Here is a 23,847-nt window from a genome sequence, read left to right on the forward strand (position 1 = left end):
GTTCACAGTTGGAGAGAGTGAGGCACAGGATAGTAACCTAAAGAAGGTACTGGAGTCGCAAAGCTCTGCAGGGATTTAATAATCCTGGGATTAAATAATAGTGCTGAGTAATCACGATAAAAATACATGCAGTGCCCTGTTCTTAGCACTTTATTAAAATTAATTGAATCCTCCCCACAATTCTTTGAGGTCGGTACCATTATCATACCCATTTTCCAGGTGAGAAAACTGATGTTATATGACACACTCAGTAGTGGTGGAGCTGGGGTTTGGACCTAGAGAGTCTAGCTCATGTGTGTCCTCCAGGGTGTCCTTTAGGATTCTGCCTTTCTGAAGTGGATGTTTGGTTAAGTATTTACTGAAGGATAATGAAGCCCATCATCTCCCGTGTCTCGGCTGGTATCAGGTTCCCAGCTCATGTAATGAAGAGACAGACGTAGGAATTTCTCAGGTCTTCTAAAGCCTTTTGCTGGCACTGGCTCCCCCATGTCAGCTGGGAGCATCAGAAATGCTTCTGAGAGAAAAACAAATACCGTATGCTAACACATATATATGGAATCTAAAAACAAAAATGGTTCTGATGAACCTAGGAACAGGACAGGAATAAAGATGCAGATGTAGAGAATGGACTTGAGGACATGGGGAGGGGGAAGGGTAAGCTGGGACGAAGTGAGAGAGTGGCATGGACATACATACACTACCAAATGTAAAATTGCTAGTGGGAAGCAGCTGCATAGCACAGGGAGATCAGCTTGGTGCTTTGTGACCACCTAGAGGGGTGGGATAGGGAGGGTGGGAGGGAGACGCAAGAGGGAGGGGATATGGGGATATATGTATATGTATAGCTGATTCACTTTGTTATACAGCAGCAACTAACACAACATTGTAAAGCAATTATACTCCAATAAAGATGTTAAAAAAAAAAAAAAGAAAATGCTTCTGGATGAGCACCCAAGGGCCTTAGCTAATGCTTCCCGCGTGTGTTCCCAAATCCCCAGGCCTGCGTCCTGTGTGCAGGAAAGCAGTTGGTCTCTGGAGGCTGAAGACCTGAGTTGGAATCCCAGCTCTTCTATTTAGTTGGTGTGCCACCTTGCGCAAATGGCTAGGTCTCTCTGAGCCTCAATTCCTTCATCTGTAAAATGGGCATGGTGAGAATTCCTTCTTCCCTTCCAGGGTTGTTGTGAGAATGTCTGGAAACAACATCCTTCTAGCCATATAGTGAAAAACACTAAACAAATGTGAGATGTTATCTGACTGTGATGGAGTCCTTGGGGAGTGGCACCCAGTTCTGCTCCCTGGCTTTCCATACTCTGCCATCTGCACCCCTTCAACTTTAGGAAGATAGATGCCCTGGATGTAGGCAAGGCCAGTTTTGTGGGGGGCTTTGGGGTGGCCAAAACAGGTTTGGGGCAAATGATTGTATCATTCACATTTTTACGATGAGACAGTGAGTTGCTTAAGGGCGGAGCCAAACCTTCCTCATGCTCATGTCCCTGTTTCCTGATCCAGTGCCTGCCCTATTGGGGTACGCAGTATAAAAGGGTAAGATTGTGATGTAGCAGAATTTGGGGAGCAACACTTTTCCTTGCCTCAGCCCTACACTGTCCCTTTGGAGGAAGTTGCCTGCCTCCTGCCCTAGGTACCTTGAATCCCCACACTTGTGCCGTGAGGGTCTCAGAAGTGTCTGACATCACATGGCTCTCCCAGTGTCCTCCACTTCATGGTGCTCTAGTCACGTGTTGGTTTCCAGGCAGTTGTAGATAACAGCTCAATTGCCACTGACAGAAATCACTACAGTGAACGATGGAGACTGAAAAGGCAAACCCATGCTCAGGTGTTACCCAGCCAGAGCCTCCCTCCTGACGGGCGGTGTCCTCCAGTAGAGCTCTAATGCTTGCAAGGGCCACTTCCTAGGCTTTCTTTTTTTAAGTTTTTATAAATTTATTTATTTATTTTTGGCTGCATTGGGTCTTCATTGCTGCTCACAGGCTTTCTCTAGTTGCAGCAAGTGGGGGCTACTCTTCATTGCAGTGCGGGAGCTTCTCATTGCAGTGGGTTCTCATGCAGAGCACGGACTCTAGGTGTGCGGGCTTCAGTAGTTGTGGCACATGGGCTCAATAGTTGTGGTTCGCGGGCTCTAGAGCGCAGGCTCAGTAGTTGTGGCGCATGGGCTTAGTTGCTCCGCGGCATGTGGGATCTTCCCGGACCAGGGCTCAAACCCGTGTCCCCTGCATTGGCAGGCGGATTCTTTTTTTGTTTTTTGGGGTTCGTGGGCCTCTCACTGTTGTGGCCTCTCCCGTTGCGGAGCACAGGCTCCGGACGCGCAGGCTCAGCGGCCATGGCTCACGGGCCTAGCCGCTCCACGGCAGGTGGGATCTTCCCGGACCAGGGCACAAACCTGTGTCCCCTGCATCGGCAGGAGGACTCTCAACCACTGCACCACCAGGGAAGCCCTGGCAGGCGGATTCTTAACCACTGCACCACCGGGGAAGTCCCCTAGGCTTTCTTAAATCCCCAAATCTGAAAACACCTTACAGCCCCTTATGTCCTAAATAAAATGCAGCCAAGTGGGTGGAAAGAGTTGAAATTTCAATTTCTGTTAAAGTTCTTGAAAAATAAGTTTTATTTTGGCTGAACCCTTTGCTGAAACAATTTCTTGAATTGCTTTTCGTATTTTCATGAGGGTGTGGCGAATTCATTTGGCTCATAGATGTCTGCTATCTTGAAATGTAACATTCTTCTCTTTATTGTTTTTAGAGCTTGTATTTTCTGGGGCTCTCCCCACTGTTTCTTTTATTTCCCCGGAATGAGAACCATCACTTTCTGAGACCTCATTTGGTCTTCCTTTCTATCTCTAGCACTAGCTATTGCCATTGTTCAACCAGGAAGTTTCCATCACATCACAAGGTTACTATGTGCCTGAAGTTATGCTGTGGAAGCTAAGCGGCAGAACCTGGGCAGAGAGCCATGGACTCATTTGCTTGGGATGAATGAGATTCAGATCTGAGCCTTAGGAGAGCTTCAATTTATCCCCCATCATGAACCTTTAGACCCCGTCTCTGCCATAAATCCCCCAAGGCCGAATACCTGTAGTGCCTTTATGTGTTCAAAATGCTTTATTTCAGGTGTGCCAAGGAGAGCATTTACTTGGGCAGATTAAGGAAAGGTGAAGAGGTAATGAAAAGAGATTTTCATTTTTTTAAAAAAATTGAGGTATAGTTGCTTACACTGTTGTGTTAGTTTCAGGTGTACAGCAAAGTGATTCAGTTTTATATATATATATATATGTGTATCTGTATATACTTTTTCAGATTCTTTTCTGTTATAGGTTATTACAAGATATTGAATATAGTTTCTCATTGTTTATCTATTTTAAATGTAGTAGTGTTATCTGTTAATCCCAAACTCCTAATTTATTCCTCCTCCCACCCCTTCCCCCTTTGGTAACTGTAAGTTTGTTTTCTATGTCTATGAGTCTATTTCTGTTTTGTAAATAAGTTCATTTGTATAATTTCTTTAGATTCCACATATAAGTGATATCATATGATATTTGTCTTTCTCTGTCTGACTTACTTCGCTTAGTATGATCATCTCTAGGTCCATCCGTGTTGCTGCAAATGGCATTATTTCATTCTTTTCTATGGCTGAGTAATATTCCACTGTATATAAGTACCACATCTTCTTTATCCATTCCTCTGTCAATGGACATTTAGGTTGCTTCCATGTCTTGGCTATTGTAAATAGTGCTGCAATGAACATTGGGGTGCATGTATCTTTCTGAGTTACACTTTTCTGCGGATATATGCCCAGGAGTGGGATTGCAGGATCATATGGTAGCTTTGTGTTTAGTCTTTTAAGGAACCTCCATATTGTTCTCCATAGTGGCTGTACCAATTTACATTCCCACCAACAGTGTAAGAGGGTTTCCTTTTCACCATACCCTCTCTAGCATCGTTTGTAGACTTTTTGATGATGGCCATTCTGATAGGTGTGAGTTTTGATCTGCATTTTTCTAATACTGATTAGTGATGTTGAGCATCTTTTCATGTGCTTTTTAGCCATCTGTATGTCTTCTTTGGAGAAATGTCTGTATATGTCAGATATGTTCAGTTTCCTGGCTACAGTCTTGAGAGTGCTTGAGCTGGAAGGAACTTGGGCACCATCTTCTTTTGGACGGAGCAGGAGACATAGAACCTGCGTGGTTTTGAGTCAAGCCCTAGGTTTAATTTGAGGGTAACAGATTATTAGAAACCCGCTTCTAATGTTACCTCTCAAGTACGCCCAGAGTTGAGTGGGTCAAATGGTGGCATTTTCTCACTGATATTCTTCTATGTAATAAAGTAGAGCATGAAACACAATAAATTATTTTCATTTTTAAAGAAGAATAAATGTAGCCTGAAAACGTTTTATTTTCCCTCAACTTGTCCCAGTGCAAAAAGGCTGTCACCTACCATTGATCTCACTCAAGCTTCATTTTACAGATGAACTGACCAATCCCAAAGAGCTAAACCTGTGAGAGCAGGGCCCACCCCTGAGACCCAGTGCAGTCCTCTGGAATCAGGGCTGGAGCAGGGGCTGTGGGTAGCAGCCCCTTTCTAGAGTGACCCAGTTATTAGGTCACTGGCTCTGGAGCCAGATGGCCTGGGTTCATGTCATGACGCTGTCCTCTGTGAAGTTTGGGTCGCCTCATTTCTCTATGCTTTGTATTCCTTACCTGTAAAATGGGTTAGTAATCCTCATATCTACCTTGTAAGACTGACATACAGATTAAATGAATTAATAGAAGTAAAGTTCTTCAGATAGTCTCGGGCTCATAGTGAACACTGAATAAATGTTAATTATCATTCCTTTGGGTTTCCCCTGCCTAGAGATTGGCTGGACCAGAAATTACAGGGGCAAAATTTCCTTTCTTGTCTTGAAGTTGCTGATGTGGAAGGAAAAATCACAGCTCTCCAATGGAGCTGAGCAAGGGGCCTGGCTGGGTGGTGGCCTAGGAGACAGGCAGCCTGGGGTTCTGCCCACAGTAGCACGAACAATTCTGGCCTCCCAGGACCCAGAGATCTGACTGAGAGAGGGACGCCTTGTGCCTGGAGGGTCCGACTGGCTGTTCCTGTCGCCTTTGCCCCCAGAGTCTTGGGCCAGCCCAGCTCCCCCTGCCTAGGGCCTGATTCTGGGTTCATCCAAGAGAAGCAGACTTTGAGCAGGTCTAGCCTGCAGTGTTACTCACAGGACCAACATGTGGTTTTAATCCAGCCCTCTGAAAATATGCTTACGTATTCCCTCTCACCCGAGCCATGGTTTTGTTATGAAAATTATTTAACTGGTCTTTAAAAAATGGAACAGAAATTCCAAATTGCAAAATCTCTGCCAGTCTCACCCAGAGTCTGAGTAGTGATAAATCAGTGATCAGCCAGTGGGGGCTGCTAAGTAGAGGGCAGAGGTCGGGGGATGGAACAGAAGGGGCTGTCACACCTTAGTGATGACTCCAGAACTAGAGCCAAACTTGATTCTTATTACGCACACACATGCGCGCGCACACACACACACACACACACACACACACACACACACACACACCCATGTGGCTTTCCTCTGCCCCTTCTCCCACCCAGGAAACTCCCACCAAGAAACACTGTACAAGTGCTTTGTGATTCTGTCTGTTGTGATGGGGAGAGGAACATGCGATCTCTGTATTCTCCCCACCTTCCCTGCCCTGCATGTTACCCCACCTGCCAAGGCAGTTCAGTGGAGGACCAGGTTTTCGTTGTCTTTTTTTGATATCTGGGAGTTGAGAAAAGATGGCTTTGCCTCTGTCCCTGCCAGCTCGTTCCTGTGCAGCAGCTGGTGAAAGTCATATTTGATGAGCCTGGGATGTCAGAGTTTACAGCAGGGCATTCTGGGAGGTAGTCTGGGAAAGGGAGAGCTGGTGCCCCAAAGTGAGGCCAAGTCCTGACTAATTTTCCCAAAGAAGAAGAGCTTTCCTTTTCCTGTGGCCCTTTAGAAATAAGAAAAAGTCTCCTGCTGGTGGTTACAGTACTAACTGTAATCGAGCCCTTTTCTCTAAATGTTCTAGTTTCTCAAACTGTGTCTGTACAAAGGCCACCAGTGTATGTTGGAATTTTTCCAAAAAGTTCTTCTCCAAAGACCGCTCTGGTTTTCATTTGACAGAAGGCATCCTCCATGCCATCTGCCCATCTCATGGGGGAAACTGGTTCACGGGATGTGTCCGTGACCAGGTTGCACCATCATCGTCGTCAGAGTCTGTCATGCATCTGTAGTGACACCACTATGCCCTTATTAGTCAAGGGAAGGGCACTACATTACTAAACTGCCTTCCTGTTTTCTGACAAAGGGCACACATTGAGCCCAAAAGAAATCACCAAAGGATCTGTATTAGTTAGGGTTTGCTGTGATCATGCTGCATAGCAAAGAGCCCCACAATCACAATGGTTTACAACAATATACACCCTGATCTGGGTTCCAGGGCTGTGGGTATGCTGGGCCCAGTAGTGGGTGGCTGGGTTAGGTCCAGGCTGGGGACTGGGTTCAGGTCTGCTCCAGGTGCCTTGCCTGGGACATGCTCCTGTCATGTTGGAAGACAAGTTTGCAAGGTGGCAAACACCACACAAGCACAGTTAAAGCCTCCAGTAGGACGTGGCCTGTGTTTTGTCCACTTATATTCCATTGGCAAAAGCAAGTCACACGACCGACGTCAAAGACAGTGGGTGAGGAAGTGTATTCCATCTTCACTGAAGCCATGGCAGGGTGAGGAGGAAGGAATAGTGAACAAATGATTCCATCAGTGGGGACTTCCCTGGCGGTCCAGTGGTTAAGACTTCTCCTTCCAATGCAAGGGGTGCAGGTTCGAACCCTGGTCAGGGAGCTAAGATCCCACATGCCTCGTGACCAAAACAAAACCCAGAAGCAGTATTGTAACAAATTCAATAGAGACTTTAAAGAAATGGTCCACATGATTCCAAAAGTGACACTGTCTTTCACTTCATGTTTAAGAGCTGCCTGCACCCTGTATGGAGGGAGGCGATGATGGGGAGTTTGGTGGCGGCTCCTGTGTCCAGCCCAGCACAGCCCACAGCTTCTCAGTGGACCGGGCTCTTTACTACTCTCCTGGGTCCCCTTCCTACAGTTATTAGGGAAGCCAAAATCTCAGTCTTTTCCTTTTAGGCCTTGTGCATACGTCCTTCTTGGTTCCCACCCTTTCTCTCCTCAACTTCCCATATACTTTTTAAAAAATTTTTAATTTATTTATTTTTGGCTGCATTGGATCTTGTTGCTGCGCACGGGCTTTCTCTAGTTGCAGCGAGTGGGGGCTACTCTTTGTTGCGGTGCGCGGGCTTCTCATTGCAGTGGCTTCTCTTGTTGCGGAGCATGGGTTCTAAGTGTGCAGGCTTCAGTACTTGTGGCATGTGGGCTCAGTAGTTGTGGCTCAAGGGCTCTAGAGCGCAGGCTCAGTAGTTGTGGCACGTGGGCTTAGTTGCTCCGCGGCATGTGGGATCTTCCCGGACCAGGGCTTGAACCCGTGTCCCCTGCACTGGCAGGCAGATTCTTAACCACTGCGCCACCAGGGAAGCCCTCCCATATACTTTTAAGCCAAGTGATTCCTTCCTGTTCCATCCTGGATTATCTTTGGATGGAGCCTCTGCAGGGCAAGACCCTTCTCACTGCCCAGGTGGCCTCCTCCTAATTTATGCTTGTGGTTTTATGATGAAAGAGTTTCTCTTTCTGACTCTGCCTTGAGCTGTACTCCCAAACGTCCCCATTGCAATATGCCAAAACCCAGGAAGGGGTGGTGGTGGAAAATTTTCAGATCCCAGAAAAACAGAGGGGCTTCGGAAAGTGGGGACAGAAACCCTGATCCCACCATGTAAATGTACCAAACTATGTAGTGGGTCCTTTCTATATTTTGACTCATTTTTTTCTCATGTCAGTCTCTGGAGGGAGGAATTATCTCATTCTCGCCCATTTTATAACTGAGGAAATGGGGCAGAGTGGTTGTGTATCTCACCCATTGTAACTCAACCCAGAAGGGCACAAGCTAATCTAGAACTCAAATGTGTCTTCCCCAAAGTTTTTCTGGCTACTCTCTTTTTTCACCCCGCTTCCTCTGCAGCTGTGAGTGGATGTGACTACTCGTCCAGTGGGCATCTTTTCTGAGAAGTTAAGGGGGGGAGTCTTGGTGAAAGGGTGGGAGGTGAGATTTGAGGAGGGAGGAGAAACAGAGCAAACTGTAGAACCAGACACCATTCTCCTTTCCCTACTGCCACCAGCGTCGCAAGAGACCGTGCGTGTGTTTTGGATGGGAGAATTGGGGGCGGGTTCCACTGGCCAGTGTGTAGCAGTGGGGTCAGTTGGGCTCCACCAGCAAACTTTCTAGTACATCATGCATCATTCCCTTTACTACTTTCTCTAAAGTGCTCTTTATTATTCAGCTGAATATTTCTCTTCAGAGGATGTTTTTACAGTTCAATCAAAGCAGCTTTTCTTTTCCCAAAAGCTTTGCTTGTGTGGCCCTACAGGGACATCTGCTCATGGCCGTTTCGAACCTTTTTCTCTGCGCAACTGCACAATTGCCAACTTTCTCCAGGTTGTCTGAAGCCAAGTGAGGCCTAGAGAAGGATCAAAACAGTCTGTCTTCTTGAAACATTTTTAAAAGATGATTTATTTTTCCCTAGTGGTATCCAGAACTTTGAGAGTCCAGATTGTGAATCCAACTTGAAAACATAGTTTTCTTTTTATTGTAGAAGGCAAAAACAAAACCAAACAGATTCTTTGTCCATGGCCATTTCTACTTTTAGTTTTAATTAAAAATACTGGTATTCTTGCCAGCTGTGTGACTCTGGGCAAATTAGCACTCTGGACCTTTCAGTTTTCTCATCTGTAAAATAGGAAATTGAATAATTCCCATTTCCCTACGTTGTTGTGAGGATTAAAGGAGATAATAACTCATATACAATTGAAAAGTTAACATCAATAATGGGGTCTGCAGTTGGTTGAATCTGGGGATGTGGAACCCATGATTATGGAGGACCAACTGTGTTATCTGGGTTTTTCACAGTGCTTATCTATGCATGTATTACACGTATGTGTGTGTGTGAAATAGTAATAAAGATCATATTAAAATATATCTAATAAAGACAAAAATTTAGACTCTCACCTCAAAAGGATCATCAGCTAAAGGTGTCTTAGGGGGAGACAAAGATCATCTGTTTTATAGAAAAGAGGCTCAGTCCCACTGGGCATATCCTGTGGCATCATATAGGATACTTCTCAGAGTGGTCCCTTTGAAGGACGGAGGCTGGGCATTTACCCACTGACTTTTGTCACCTATGTGTTGAGGGTTGTCCCCAAAGGTGTTAATTTCCTCTGTGCCTCCCTGAGAGTGGGCAAGAAAGCAGGGAATGGTTCCGGGGCTTGAGGTGGGAAGCTGGCAGTGTACAGAGGGATTGTCCACTGTAGGGACAGCTGGAATCAGTCGGGGGCCCAGGGGAACATAACAGAGGGTACAAAAAGCATACTCTATAGAGAGGGGGCCCCTGGAACCCCAAACAGAAATTGGAGGAGCCCTTCTGAGGATTTATCTGAAGGAAAAGAAATCTTGAAGAGATATCTGCACTCCCATGTTCATTGCAGCATTATGCCCAATAGCCAAGACATGGAAATAACCTACATGTCCTTCAATGGATGAATGGATACAGAAAATGCATACATGTATACAATGCAGTATTACTCAGCCATAAAAAAGAAGAAAATCTGCCATTTGCAACAACATGGATAAACCTGGAGGACATTATACTAACTGAAATAATCCAGACAGAGAAAGACAAATACTGTATAGTATCACTTGTATGTAGAATCTAAAAAAAACAACAAAAAACTTTCAGCTATAAAACGAATAAGATCTGAGGATCTAATGTACAGCATGGTGACTAGCTAGTATTGTATACTTGAAATTTGCAAAGAGAGTATATCTTAAACATTCTCACTACACACACAAAAAGTTCTATGTGAGGTGATGAATGAGTTAACTAACTTGATTGTGGTAATCATTTCACAATCTATACATAAATCATCATGTTTAATAATTTAAATATACACAATTTTATTTGTCAATTATACCGCAGTAAAGCTGGGGAAAAAATGAAAAAAAAAAAAAAAGGGAAGGAAAGGAAAGAATTCTTAGGGCTCCTAGGCAGGGTAAAAAGCCAGTCTAATCTTAGATTTCTCCACAGCATCATTTGATGTTAGAAAACTGTGGAGCAGAACCTACAAGCTATTCCAAGAAAGAAACTGTGAGCAGTATTTTATATCTTGCCAAACTTTCTTTCAGGTATGAATGCTATAGAAAAATAGTTTTGAACATGCAAGAATCCAGAGACTATTATACCCATGAGTACTTCTTGAGAAAATTATGGAGTTTTAACTTCAGTCAACCAAGAAATAATGGAAAACTAGGGCAAAAGGGGACAGGCGTATGCAAAGAATATGTTTAACTGAAGAACTAAGACCGAACAAATGTGAGTATTGGAGTAATAGAGTAGAAGGGACATGTTTTATATCCTAACAATATAGAAATGACACAAATAGAAAACTTTGGAAGGTGAATGAGGGAAAAGTGGGAGAAAGAACAAACATGCTGTTTGTGAATAATAGCTGGGGACCAAAGAATATCATTTAAAGTTGACAAAATACAGTAGAAACGTAAGCATTTTAAATTGTACAATGGCAAACATTAAGAAAGATAATACTAGTGATTAAAATTGAATAGCAAAAGAATGGTAGGGAATGGGGGGAAAGGAAATAATCGTATGATTATTCTTACTCGGGTTTAAGAGCTACTGTTTAAAGAACTAGACATTTAAGGGCATATAATCATAAAGGTAATCATTAGGACCCAGATCAAAATTTCCTAAATGTTATAAGAAATATACACCCCAAAGCCAAAGTAAACATAACTGCAAACATAGTGGAAGGCTTCAAAAATTATAAATACAAAAAATATACCATAAGATATTATGACAGAACAAAGACTAAACGTGTATGGAATCTCAAGTGATGGAAATGGGCTAAATCCACCCAGTGAAAGAAGAACAGAGAGCTGGGCCAGCTCAGGACTGGAACCAGAAGCTTCGGGAAGCTGGGCAGGTGCTCCCTCCTGTTTGGGTTTCTGGTTTGCAGCTGTTTCTTCTCTCTCCCTGCAGACTGGCTCTCAATAGCATACGGCCGCTGCTGTCATCGTTAGCTGGGCAGCCACGTGCCCCTGATGTCAAGTGCACGAGCAGAGCAAGCCAACCTTGCTGACTCGTCACAAGCCTTTGTTCCCGGGGCAAGGTTGGGGCTGAGGAGCGATTTGGCCCAGTGTAGATCAGGGTCCAGGATGGCCCCATCAGCTTTGGTCAGGGGTCAGGGTGCCTGGACGGATGTAGCTGCTGGGGTGTTGGAGGGGATGGAGATGGCGCCTCAGGCTCACAGTTAGGGGGGCTCCAAAATACAGTGGCTTAAACAGCTCTTGCCAGTTCTGCTCCCATGGGGTCACGCAAGTTCCCAAGTTCCTTCCTTCTGGTGGCTCCACGGTGCCCAAGCAGCAGAATCACCCGGAGAACTTGTTAAAACACAGGTTGCTGCGCCCCTGTTTCTGATCTAGCGGTTCCGGGGTAGGACCTGCGAATTTGCATTTCCCACAAGTTTCCGGGTGATGCTTATGCTGCTGGTGCAGAGATCACGTGCTGAAAACTCACTGCCCCAGGGTGTGTCCTTGCCAAGACGTGTGGAGCTGCCACTGCCACACCTGTGTGCCCAGAGAGGGGAAAGCCGGGGCAGCCAGCCTCCTTTTGGCTGCTTTGGGCCATAGGCAAGGACTTAGTCCCAGGGTCACACTTGGCTGCTAGGGAGGCCGGGCAAGGTCATCTGTAGCTGGGCGGCCGTGTGCCGCAGAAAAGGGAAGAGCGTGTTTGTGGGAGACGACTGCAGCTCCGCAGAGTGGGATCACGTGGAGACGAAACGACAGGGGCCCGCACTTGGTGGTGGGGGAAGATGGGGAAAGGCTCTCAGTGCGTTTGCTGACTAGAGTCATCATGGCAGTTTACTCAGAGAGGAGAAGCCTAGTCTGCCTGCAGGCATCGGCCAGGGCTGTCCTGGGGACAGAGCAGGCTGAGCTTTGAGGCAGGAGCGCAGCTGGCTCCCGGGCCTCTCGAGGACAGCTAGGCGTTACTCCACCTGGCTCTGCTCTTTCCCCTCTTCGTTCACCCACGATGTTCCTTCATCCACCGTCCTGTTGTCTTGTGGGTTAAGGCTGATGTTTTCGCAGGTCTCAAGCTTTTTTTTCTACCCCATCCCCCAGGCATCTTGGCTCTGGAGAAAGCTGCGTGGCAAGAGGCGGTTGGTGACGGCATTCTGCCTCTTAATGGCTCTGTCTGTGGTGGCTGTCACCCGCTTCCCTCCACAGCACCCAGCCGCCAGCCCAGACCCTGGTCCCGTGGAGCCCCAGCAGGTAACTGGTGCCCCTGTCCCCCAGAGCAGGCAGGCTCTGAGCTCCGGCTGGAGGCGGCGGGCAAGAAACCTGAGGTTCCGGAGAGGCTGGGCCTTGCCTGGGAGCTCCATCCTGGTGTGTGCTGAGGAGCAAGGCCACGGAGGGAGCGTGGACAGCAGCAGGCAGTCCCCAGGCATGGACAGCAGGCGTCCAGGGAGGGTCAAGAGGGGCATTACTTTGGCACCTCCAGGAGATCTGAGACTCAGTACCCGGCATCTGGTGCTCCTGAGGGCAGATGAGGTCAGGGGTCCAGGAACCAAAGACCTGGACCTCCCCTGGCACAGTGGTCCCCTCTGGGAGGCACAGAGCGAGACGGGCACCCCAGATGGCCCCCTCGCAGGGCACAACATGGCAGCATTACAGACTTGGAGAGCTACTGCTGGACCGACCCTCCGGCCTCATCCAGCAGAAGGCGGGGATCTGCCAGGACTGAGGAACAGAGCCTTGACTGGTGGACGACAAGCAGGGGGTCCCTCCCCGGCCACGGGGGCTCATCAGTGGCCTGGCTCTGTTGGGGAGCTGCAAGGATCTGTGTGGTGTGACGCTGAGACCCCCAGGCTGTCGAGTGGCTTGAGGACCAGCGAACAGGTGCCCCCGTGGCTCACAGAGCAGGATGTACAGACCCTCCAGCTGCTGGCGCAGGGGCAGGTGGTGGGCAAAGCCAGGGTCCCTGGCCACGGGCAGGTGCTGCAGGTTGGCTTCTCCGCCAAGGGTGCCCTTCAGGACCTGTCTCCGGGGCTCAGCCACCTCTGCTCCCAGGGGCTCTGTGGCCTGATCAAGAGGCCTGGGGACCTGTCTGAGGTCCTGTCCTTCCACGTGGACCGCGTGCTGGGGCTGCGCCGGAGCCTACCTGCCGTGGCCAGGCGCTTCCACAGCCCCCTGCTGCCCTACCGCTACACGGACGGTGGCGCAAGGCCCGTCATCTGGTGGGCACCCGACGTGCAGCACCTGGGTGATCCAGATGACGACCAGAACTCGCTGGCCTTGGGCTGGCTGCAGTACCAGGCCCTGCTGGCACGTGACTGCAGCCAGCCGGGCCAGGCCGCATGCCTGGGCATCCACCGCACTGAGTGGGCACGCCTGGCACTCTTCGACTTCCTGCTGCAGGTAAGTGGGTCCAGGTGGGGAGGGGGTGGGGAGCAGTGGAGGTAGGGGATTTGAGGTGAATTGAGACGCCGGAACTGTCCACCTGAGGATGGACGGTGACTTTCCCCCTAGTCCTTGTCTTTTGATCACCAAGCACCCGTTTTTGTTATTTTTCTGCCTCTGAGTTCATTCATCCATTGGTGTGCTGGAACGAGCTCATATAGGCTCACAAGAATTTCAGGAATTTTATGACCTGGCTGTGAAACACAGGCGTTATTAAAATTTAAATTATATAAACTCACAATATAATAAGTTATATTAGAAACAAAGGTAATAATACTCTGAACTCATCGCTTCATAATTATTTTACATTGTACTATTATCTGAGCTCTTGAGGTTTTTTGCATCTACCTAGTAAATACTACATAATGATGAGTTACTGCGTATCTCTTGCTAGCTCCACATTCATCCATGTTGGTAGCTTGAAATTGGCCAGCGTAGGAGTATTTACATCAAGGGAATCAGCAAATGCTACAAATCAGGACTCCTCCCTATTCCCTGAGAGCTGGTTGTTAAACATTTATCAGCACGCTACTGTTGGTAATGTTTTATCCTTGAATCAAGTAGGATTCAAGATGGTTGCATAATTCGGAAAAGAAAGTCGAGGTGGAGGAGAGACAGAATGGGAGAGGGGAGAGATAAAGGGATGATAATGGTCCAGCTTGGGCCCTGAAGAATGAGAAGGAAGCCACAGGGCCAGCTGAGGCCTCTGCTGGGCCAGGAGTTAACCCTGGAGTTTTCGGGGGTCCTGGAGAAGGGGTTGGCGATCAGGGCCCAGAGGTTAACAGGGGGACTGCAGCCATCAGCTATTTACTAAGTGACCTGTGAACAGCCAGTGTGGCTGTTCTGGGACCTGTGAGCTGGATGTCAGCCGTGGAGACACGAGTGGGAAAATGTGGCCAGAAAGAAAGACAAAAAACGATTAGAGCGCAAAGCAGGTGGATATGTGTGCTAAGTGCACACCAAGGCAGCCCCCATTTCTGTAGGGACCCCTGTTGAGGAAAGAGATCAATACTAGCCCTAAATTTACCTACTGGGGTGAGTGGACGCACCACAGAACGAGTTCAGTGCCGTAACCGGGTAGCCAGGGACTGATGCGCCCTCTTTGGTCCATATAAGGTTGGTTCAAAATGTGTTTTAGAAAATTCTCAGACCACATTTAATACTCTGGAGATTTCTCATGAAAATCCCACTTCCTTTGAAACATTGGATGGTTTAGTAACATGGGGCCTTCATTCCCACGTGGCAGGAATCCTCCTGAGCTGAGTAGCTGCTGCCCCCTTTAAAGGCTGCCATACTCTCCTTTTGGCCGAAGACCATACCTCTTAATTGTCTAACACCCACCCCCGAACGCTTGGATGTTATCTGTCTGCCTGTGGATGTTTGTCTCCAGTCACTGGACTAGCTGGGCTCCCACGATACTCGCAGCTCCTCTAACCCTTGTCTCGTGGCTGCCCTTGTGGAGGGAGGAGTGTGGGCCCTGGTGGTTGGCATGGGCTTTGGCATCAGACAGACCTGGGTTTGAACCCCCTGCCCACAGGCCCCTTGCCACTGTGTGACGCTGAGCAGATTAGTTTGCCTCTCTGAGCTTCACTTCTCTCACCTCTAAAGGGGACCGGGTGTCCCAACCTTATGCCCTTGGGCACATGGTAGCTCTGAATTGCCAGCATCTGCATCTTCGGGCTCTGCGCCCTGAGCCTGCTCTGCGCAGGGTGTGACCAGCTGAGGGCTGGGAATTAATGCCCTCCAGACAGTGTGGCCTGCCATCTAGCCTGGGATGCAGGGGTTTCCCGGACCAGACTTACAGTCCTGGTTAAAGTGGGAGAGCTGGTCATGCTCCCTCCAGGAGCTGCCCTCCTGTGACTGATGGGAGCTGGTGTGTAAAAGCCCCTGGGGTAGCTCTGTGGTGCGATTCCATGTGTCTCTCAGTTCCCTACCAGGACCGAGCCCTAGTTACCCACAGTGGTCATTGCTGGCCCTCCCTGTCTCCCTTCCCTTCTCCTTGCTTGTGTTTTTGAATTAGCTCACAGATAAACTGGTTTTGCTTTGAATTCTTGTCTCAAGGTCTGTCTCTGGGGGGAGCCCAGCTTCCATCAGATAACACTGACCTTGTGTGCTTTGTGCATGCAAGGTCATTCACGTAATGTACTTCATACAGCGCCTGGCGGGTGGCCCAAGCTCAATAATAAACAGGCACTGTCTCCAGTACTTTACAGGAATTAACTCATCCAATCCTCATGGCACCCTTACTAGAGAGATACTACGTTTCTCCCTGTTTTAAAGTTGAACAGTTGAGGCCGAGAGAGGTTAAGTTACTTGCCCAAGGCCATGGCTAGTGGAGCTGAGATACAGCCTGGACGGTCTGACTCCAGAGCTTACCCACTTACTCACAGAGTCCTCTTCACCTAGCCATGAATGAGGGCAGGAAGAGGGGGTGCTTACAGGGATGCCCTGGGGCTTTGAGCTCGGAGGCCCCTCCTTGCAAAGCCCCAGTCCAGCTGATGTGCAGGCAGCAGCTTTCGGCCCACACAGAGCCCCTCTGTCCATCTGTGGAGGCTGTGGTGTGGAGCCTTTCCCCAGCTGCCAAGCCCTGCCATGGGGGTGGAAGGTTCAACAGCCAAAGCACACGCAGGTTGGGTGTGTGTGGTCAGACGCAACTCGGCTGGCCTCGTGCCACCTCTTCCTGGGTTTGCTGAACACCAGGCAAGTCAAACACCCCTGTCTGGAGGATGCCGCCTTCCTAGAAACCACAGGCAAGTTGGAGAGAGGCGGGGCTGTGGGTTTCCCAGCCCAGGAACCTGAGGTCCCTTCTGACCAGAAGCCAGGTACAAACTCCACATGCAGCACACTCTGCAGTATGCTTGCTCGTCTGTTTTGTCTCATCCAATATAAACCCTTGTTATTCTGTGTTTATGTATCACAACATAACATTTGCCCAGACACAAAATACACAAACACATTCCTCGTATCGCACAAACCATACCCCGTGCTTTGCAAATCCCCCATAACACTCTGTATTAGTGATTGCTGAAGTAATGCCATGTAACAAAACCTCTCCGAAACTCAATGGCTTGAGACACCAGCTCTTGATTTCTTGCTCCAGGGTCTGTGGGTCAGCTGGGCTCAGCTGAGCTTGGCCCAAAGCTGTGGGTTCAGGTCTGCTCGTCGTTTCTCATTCTGGAGCCCAGGCTGAAGAGGAAGCACCACCTGGGGCAATCCTTCTAATGGGGAAGAAGCCCAAGGGCTCAGCCAAACTGCAGAAGCACATTTAAGGCCTCTGCTGATGTCACTTCTGCTAATATTCCCTTGGCTAGAGTTAAGTCAGTGGCCAAGCCCAATGTCAGGGAAGGGAAGTACACTCTGTTCAGAGTAGAAGGGGGAGCAAACACTTGTTAGACAATAGTCAGATCAGTCAACACGCCCCCAAAACACACACTGTACATAAACTCACACATGAACATAGCCACATACATGCTATAGCCACATATGTGCACACCATTCACATCAACCCACATACTCTCCATGTGGTGTCTGTACACTGCTGTGGGCAACTGGGGCTCAATCCCGGAGACCTTTGGGGGAATATGTAGAAAACGCCTCAAGTTGTCCCGCCCAAGGGCCAAAGAAGCTGGGCCACTAACTCCCAGCCATCGCTGGTTGAGACTGCTCCTGAGGGCATTGACTTCTGGGAACCTCTAGACTGGTCCATGCTCCTGCAGCCAGAAAGGGGCAAAGGCAGAGAGCTGCAGGCACTTGGGGTAGAAAGCCATCAGTATGCACAGGAGTAGTGAGTGCCAAAGAGCGGAGGTGGGTCCCAATAGCATCTGCTGCTCCCAGTGAATGATCAGTCAAAACCAAGTTTCAGCAGGCTGGTGTGACCAGGATGGTGTTCTTGATTAATAAACTGGTTTCTCTAAGAAAGATAAAGGACTGATAGTGAGTGGGTGCCCTCCCACCCCACCCTGGGCTGTGTCATCAGGAGAAGTAAGACCAAGAGAGAGGGTCAGTGAGAAGCTGGTTGTACTCGCTGGACACAGTGGGTGGGAGAGTGTGTATGTGTGTTGCTGGGGGGAAGGGGCTCAAAGAGCTCTACTCGCCTTCCTGCCAGGGCTACTTGCTGCCAGAGTTGCATTCACTCTGGTGAGAGACACAAAGTCCTCCTCCTCTTGGGACAGTGAAGGTGGCACAGCCAACCGTGTTTGGGAGGAGCTATGACCATCACATCCGCCGTAAGCCAAATCCAGCCCAAGGGCTGTTGTGCCTGGACCCAAGAGGGCCTTCTACCCAGAGGCCAGAGGGAGAGAAGGAAGTGCTGGGGGCTTGGGCACATTTGCATTTTCCCCTTTTAGACAGGCTTCTTTTCTCACGCCCTGCGTCCTCTTAGGGGGCATGTGCTTGGCTCGGCTGGGTGAGAAGCTATGGAGAACTCGGACAGCCTGTGAGAGAGCAATGTTCGCTCACGGAAGTCATTCTGCAGCTTCTGCTTATGAAGGGCCTTCATGTTCTGGAAAGTCCAGACCCCAGAAAGCCTCGGCTCCCACCAACCTGGTCCAGGCCGCCATCTTTTCTTACCTGGACTTGTCTCCCCACCTCCGCTTATGTCCCCCTCCAATCCAGTCTCCTTACAGAAGCCGGAGTGATGTCTTGGTTTCGTTTCCCCCAGGCAGACCCCGAGACCAGGATTCCACTGTGGTGGTTCATCTGCAAGGGGACCCCAGGAAACACCTGTAGTGAAGAGGAAAGTGAGATGGAGGGAAGGCAGCCAACAAAGGGCGTCAACAAGCAGGTCACCACTGTGGGCGACTGGGGCTTAGTTCCACAGGAAAATTCTGAGAAATGGTATAAAATACACGTTCAGAGTTAGCCCACGAAGAGGTGAGGGATGCGAGGTATTTATAGCGAAATCTCCCCTTGGTCTTTGGTTGAGGGCTGTTCCTGGAGGTGTTAATTCCCTGGCATTTGGAGAAAGCCCCTGGGCAAAGCTTACAGCAGCTGGAAGTTGGAGGGAGACCTCTGAAGTTCACAGACAACCGGTCAGGTAGAGAACATACCTCTTTTACGATTGTAAATCAGATTGTGTTACTTCCTCCTTACCATAAGGCAAAGCATCTCAATGCCCTCGGTATCAGGTTCTGCAAGGACCCACGTGATCCATCCCTGTCTGCTGTCTCTAGCCCCACCTCTTGGCACGTGGCCTCGGTCAGTTTCTTCAGGTGCAAGAGCCTGACATGCCTCCGACTTCTCCTCCCTGGGGCCTCAGCTCTCCTGACTCTACTTCCCCGTTGTTATCCTCTTTCTCCTTTGTGCTATCCTATCTATTTCCTTTCTGACTCCCAGCACAGTATGTAAGTTTCATTTTATTTATTTGTTCATTTCTGTCTCTGTGTTTTGTTCACTACCACATCCCCAGCACCTAGCACAGGGCCAAGCTCTTGGTTTGGTCCTAGATAAGTACTTGTTGAATGAGTGAACGAGTGGATGAATGGATGAACAAGTCAATGAATGGATCCAGGGTCTCTGTATGACTTCCTATCTAGGTGCTGCTGTGTTCTGTTTCCTCAAATGTCACTCCTTCCTCTAGACTGAGAAGAATCCCAAGGCCTTCTCCATTTCTTTTCGGGTCTGGTAGAGAATCTTAGAGGCAGAAAACAATGTGACAGTCATTTGTCCAGCCCTTGCCTCTGGCACGTAATTAACTTATGCATCCAGAACAGATGACAGCATAAAATGCTGCCTGACGGCCTCCACATCAGGTCCCGTGCCAGCACTTAGCATGTGTTGATGCATAACAGCCCTAGGGGGGCACAGTATTTTTAGCTCCTTTCCACAGGTGAGGAAACAGGCTTAGAAGGGCTAAGGAACTTGCCCACAGTCATGAGGCCTTAAGTGTTGGAGCTGGGATCGAATCTAGTGCGGCTTGGTCGTAGAGGGCATACCCTTGCCCTCTTTGCTGACTTAACTGACTCTGGAAAAGTCATTTCTTCTAGGTCTCTTCTGGGTTAAGGTTGGCCCATTTCCTTCCCGGGGAGCTGGGTTCAGTCATTTGTGATCCTGTGTGTGTTCTTTATTTTGTGTTCAAGTCTATGGTTCATGGCATCTCCTCTGGCTTGGGCTCCCTGGAACATCAGGTGTTGTGGCAGTTAGAGAGGATCCCAGATCTGTGACCACTGCCGACCTCTCAGGCTTCCAGCCGGTGACGTGAAATATAATAGTAGCTACTGTTTATGGAGTGCCCACACATGAGCTCCTTCAAGTCCTACAACAGACCCAAGAGATGGGTGCTGCACTCCTCCCTCCTGCACAGGTGGTGCAGCCAACGGTGGAGGGGCGAAACAGCCCGCCCGGACAAGGGTGTTTAAAGGGTGACATCAAGCATCTTTACATATATTTAAAAGCAGGACCTCGATTAGGGTGAGGTGTGATGGGCAGAATTCTAAGATGGTCTCCAAGATAACCACCCCCCTTAGCGTTAACTCCTGTCCTTGAGTAGGAATGAGACCTGCGAATAGATGGAATATCATTTCAGTGATTAGGTTATCAATCAGTTAACTTTGGGTGTTTCTTTTTTAATTGAAGTATAATTGACCTACAACACTATGTTAGTTCCAGGTGTACAACATAGTGATTTCATATTTCTGTACATTACAAAATGATCACCACGATAAGTCTAGTTTCCATCTGTCACCATACAAAGTTATTGCGATATTGTTGAGGTTACCAATCAGTTAACTTTCAGTTAATCAAAAGGGAGATTCTCCTGGGTGGGCCTGAGCCAATCAGGAGAGTCTTTCAAAGATGAAGCATCAGAGAGATTTTCCTGAGGGCCTCGAGGAAGAAAGTAAACAGCCGCGCTATGAACTGCCTATGGGGAGGGGCGGCCTCTGGAAGGACCTGAGATCTCGGGGAACATAGTCTTAAAACCACGAGGAATGGTTTCTGCCAACAACCTGACTGAGCCCAGGAGAGGAGCCTGAGTTACAAAAGAGATGCAGCCCCGCCTTGAGTTCAGCCTGAGACCCTGGGCAGAGAAACCGGCAGAAACGGGACAGAATTCCGACCCACGGAAACCGAGTTAATGAGTCATTTTTAAGTGACTAAGCTCATGGTCATTTGTTATGCAGCAATAGAAAGTGAGTTCGTGAGGCAAGGGAGGGGCCCCAGGTGCAAACATTTTAGGAGTGCCTGTCTGCTGTGCATGTCCCTGGCAGCGAGAAGCATTTTCTTCTGCCTCACCCTCGTCCTGCCTCTTTTTAGATTTTTTTTAATCGTTCATATCCTTTGCCCCATTTTCTGTTGGATTGTTGATCTTTTTCTTAATGACTTTAAGAGCTTTATATAGATTAAGGAAATTAGTCTTTTGTTTTCATTGCATTGTAATATTTCTCTCAGGTTCCATTGTCAATTAAACTTTGTTTCTAGTCTTTCTGCTGTGCAGAAATTCAAAAAATTTTTTAATGTTGTTAACATTATCAGGTTTTTCTTTTATGATTTCTAGGTTAGTGTACTATGTTTTAAAGGGCCATCCTCATTTCAGGGTTATTTAAAAAATTCTCCCATGTGTTTACATATATTTTTGATCCATCTGGAAGTTATTTTGGAATAAGAGATCAGGTGCAAAACAATGATTTTTTTTTCAGATGGCAACCCAAATGTCCCAGCACCATTTGTTGAAAAATCGTTCTTTCGCCCAGTTTGAAATGCTGTCTTTATCATATAGCCAATTTCCATATGTACTAAAAAGTCTATTTCTGGACTCTTCTGTTCCAGTAAAGGGTCTATTTATGTGTCAGAATCACACTGTTTTAATTATCATGCTTTATATTTTAAGTTAATAACTGGGAGTGCTCGGTCTTTCTCATTGCTCTTTTTTAAGATTTTTCTGATATTCTTGCATACTATTCTTCTGTGAAATTTAGAGTCAGCTTGTTACTTCCTTTGCCTTCCCAAGTCCTTTTGGGACTTCACTGGAATCAAATTAAATTTGCATGGACTAACAGAGAGAGCATTTACATCCTAAAATACAGGGTCATTCTAGCCAAGGACAGGCTATGTCTTTCCATTTATTCCTGTTCCTCAGAAGCATCTTGATGTTTTCTTGAGCTAGATCTTCACTTCCACGTTGGGATGATACTGTTATTTCATCTTCTTGTGACCACTGAAAATGGCCTCTTTCCTTCCATTATATTGTTACTGACCTGGGTTCTTGGACTCTTTAATCAATAGAAGTTTTTTTTAACATCTTTATTGGAGTATAATTGCTTTACAATGGTGTGTTAGTTTCTGCTTTATAATAAAGTGAACCAACTATACATATACAACGAAAAGACAACCTTCAGAAAGGGAGAAAATATTTGCAAATGAAACAACTGACAAAGGATTAATCTCCAAAATATACAAACAGCTCATGCAGCTCAATATCAAAAAAACAAACAACGCAATCCAAAAATCGCCAGGAGACCTAAATTAATAGAAATTGATAAGAAGTCAGATGAGAAATTCAGGCAAGGCTCTATTGGAGCTCGTGCTGCAGCACACGGGAGTGAAAACAAGAAACAGGTGCCTTTGCTCACTTCCCAAGGCGAGGGCGAGCTGGTCCTTTAAATGGGGTGAGGCTGGGGGCGGATGGGTGGGTTGGACAGGAGGCGTAGCTTAGGTGGTCTGCACACCCCCTTGGTGGTGCTGTGTGCAGGGATCATGCGCGAGGGGCCCTGCTTTTGCTCCCGGCACCTCAGAAGTGACGGTTTGTGACCTTTTTGTATCTTATTGTTCATAATTTGCCCCACTGAGCCTGTGTGCAGTTATTTTTAGTCCCTTATAGTTTCTTTGTATTGCAAGCACTCTGGTAAAGGGTCCCAGGTCCCAGCCTATCTCAATATGTTCTGGCCCGTAGCTCTTGGTCTGTGTGAAGGATATTGTTTTTGTGTCATAGTTTGGTTACTGGCCTCTTGCTTACTTTGTACTGCTTCTAACAGTTGCTTGGTTCATCCCCTGGGTTTTCCAAGTATACGATCATTTCTTCTGTAATGAATGCACTTTGTCTCCTCATTGCCTCTTCTTTCTTTCTTCTTTCCTCACTACAGTTGTGGTGCCTCTAGATTAATGGTAAATAGTAATGGGATGATGGACTTGACTTGTTTCCTTTTGGGACAATTTCTAGTGTTTTGCCATTAAACATCCTGCTGGCTTTTGACTGAAGAACTATTCGCTATTCTTGCTTTATTAGAGTTTTTCTTGTCAGGAATGGATGTGAAAATTATATCGAATGCCTTTTGAGTATCCAGGGAGGCGCTCACAATACTCCCCCCTCTAGTGTATTGATGTGGGGACGTTTTGTGAAAGGTGTTCCCATGGTGACTCATCCCAGTCTTCTTGATTGGAACCTATTTTGCTGTGGTGGATTCATCTTTTCACGGCTGCTGGGTTTTGTGTTGATGTTTAAAATGTAGGGTGATCTACAGATGTCTTTTCAGATAAGGTCTAGTTCTTCTCAGACCATCTCCTCAAAGCCCACCAGCCAGTCTATTCACCCACATCCAGAGCCGGTGCTGAGACCTCTGGCCTCAGGCTTGGGGCAGATGAGGCATCCAGATATTCCTCCCCAGGGCCTCCGGGAAGGTTGCCCTCTGTCAGGACACCAGGGGAGAACTGCAGAGGGAGTCATCAGAGGAGAGTAAGAGTCAGTACAGAGTAACCCACACCTCCCCCGCCCCGACCTCCCCAAAGCCTCACGAATTCTTTAACAGACCAGCCTGCTGCTCTCCTTGGACAGAGATGCTGCCACTCTGGGGCAATCTGGCAGTGAGCTGGCCCGGCCAAGAGCCACCCTTCCCATCCAGAAGAACCTGGGCCTGTGACTGTCCCCAGGTGAGGGGAAGGTCCTGCATAGGGGGCAGGGCCACCAGGGACAGCAGGCAGTTCTTCTGCAATCCACCAGACTCAGATCAGGCACTGGCTGAGGAACGCGTCTTGGCCCAGGAGCCTGGTGGATGGGTTAGAGGACTCGGGCCACCCCTCGTGCCCTGTGCTGGGCTCCTCCCAGACCTCCCCTCCCCCCAGCTGGGCCTGGTGTCCCTCTTGGCAGACTGCAGTGTCTTGTCCCACCAGATGTCCTGTTTGGGGACCCCAGAGCCAGGCCTCCCCCTGAAGCCTTCTGGTGT

General features: G+C 48.0%; 2 protein-coding genes across 2 annotated transcripts in view; both read left to right on the top strand.

Moving 5' to 3' along the window:
- Positions 1-10,531, top strand: part of ZNF662 (zinc finger protein 662) — a 78,574-nt gene extending 68,043 nt beyond the window's left edge. The window contains exon 10 of the mRNA XM_060307206.1: positions 10,346-10,531. The gene's annotated coding sequence lies outside the window, so the exon portion shown is untranslated. The remainder of the gene's footprint in view (positions 1-10,345) is intronic.
- GASK1A (golgi associated kinase 1A) overlaps positions 1-23,847 on the top strand; it is a 50,163-nt gene that overhangs the window by 18,238 nt on the left and 8,078 nt on the right. Inside the window, exon 2 of the mRNA XM_030830249.2 lies at positions 12,356-13,651. Coding sequence (XP_030686109.2) covers positions 12,356-13,651 — 1,296 coding nt within the window. The remainder of the gene's footprint in view (positions 1-12,355; positions 13,652-23,847) is intronic.

Source organism: Globicephala melas, chromosome 11, assembly GCF_963455315.2.
Source record: "Globicephala melas chromosome 11, mGloMel1.2, whole genome shotgun sequence".
In the NCBI taxonomy this organism is placed as follows: domain Eukaryota; kingdom Metazoa; phylum Chordata; class Mammalia; order Artiodactyla; family Delphinidae; genus Globicephala; species Globicephala melas.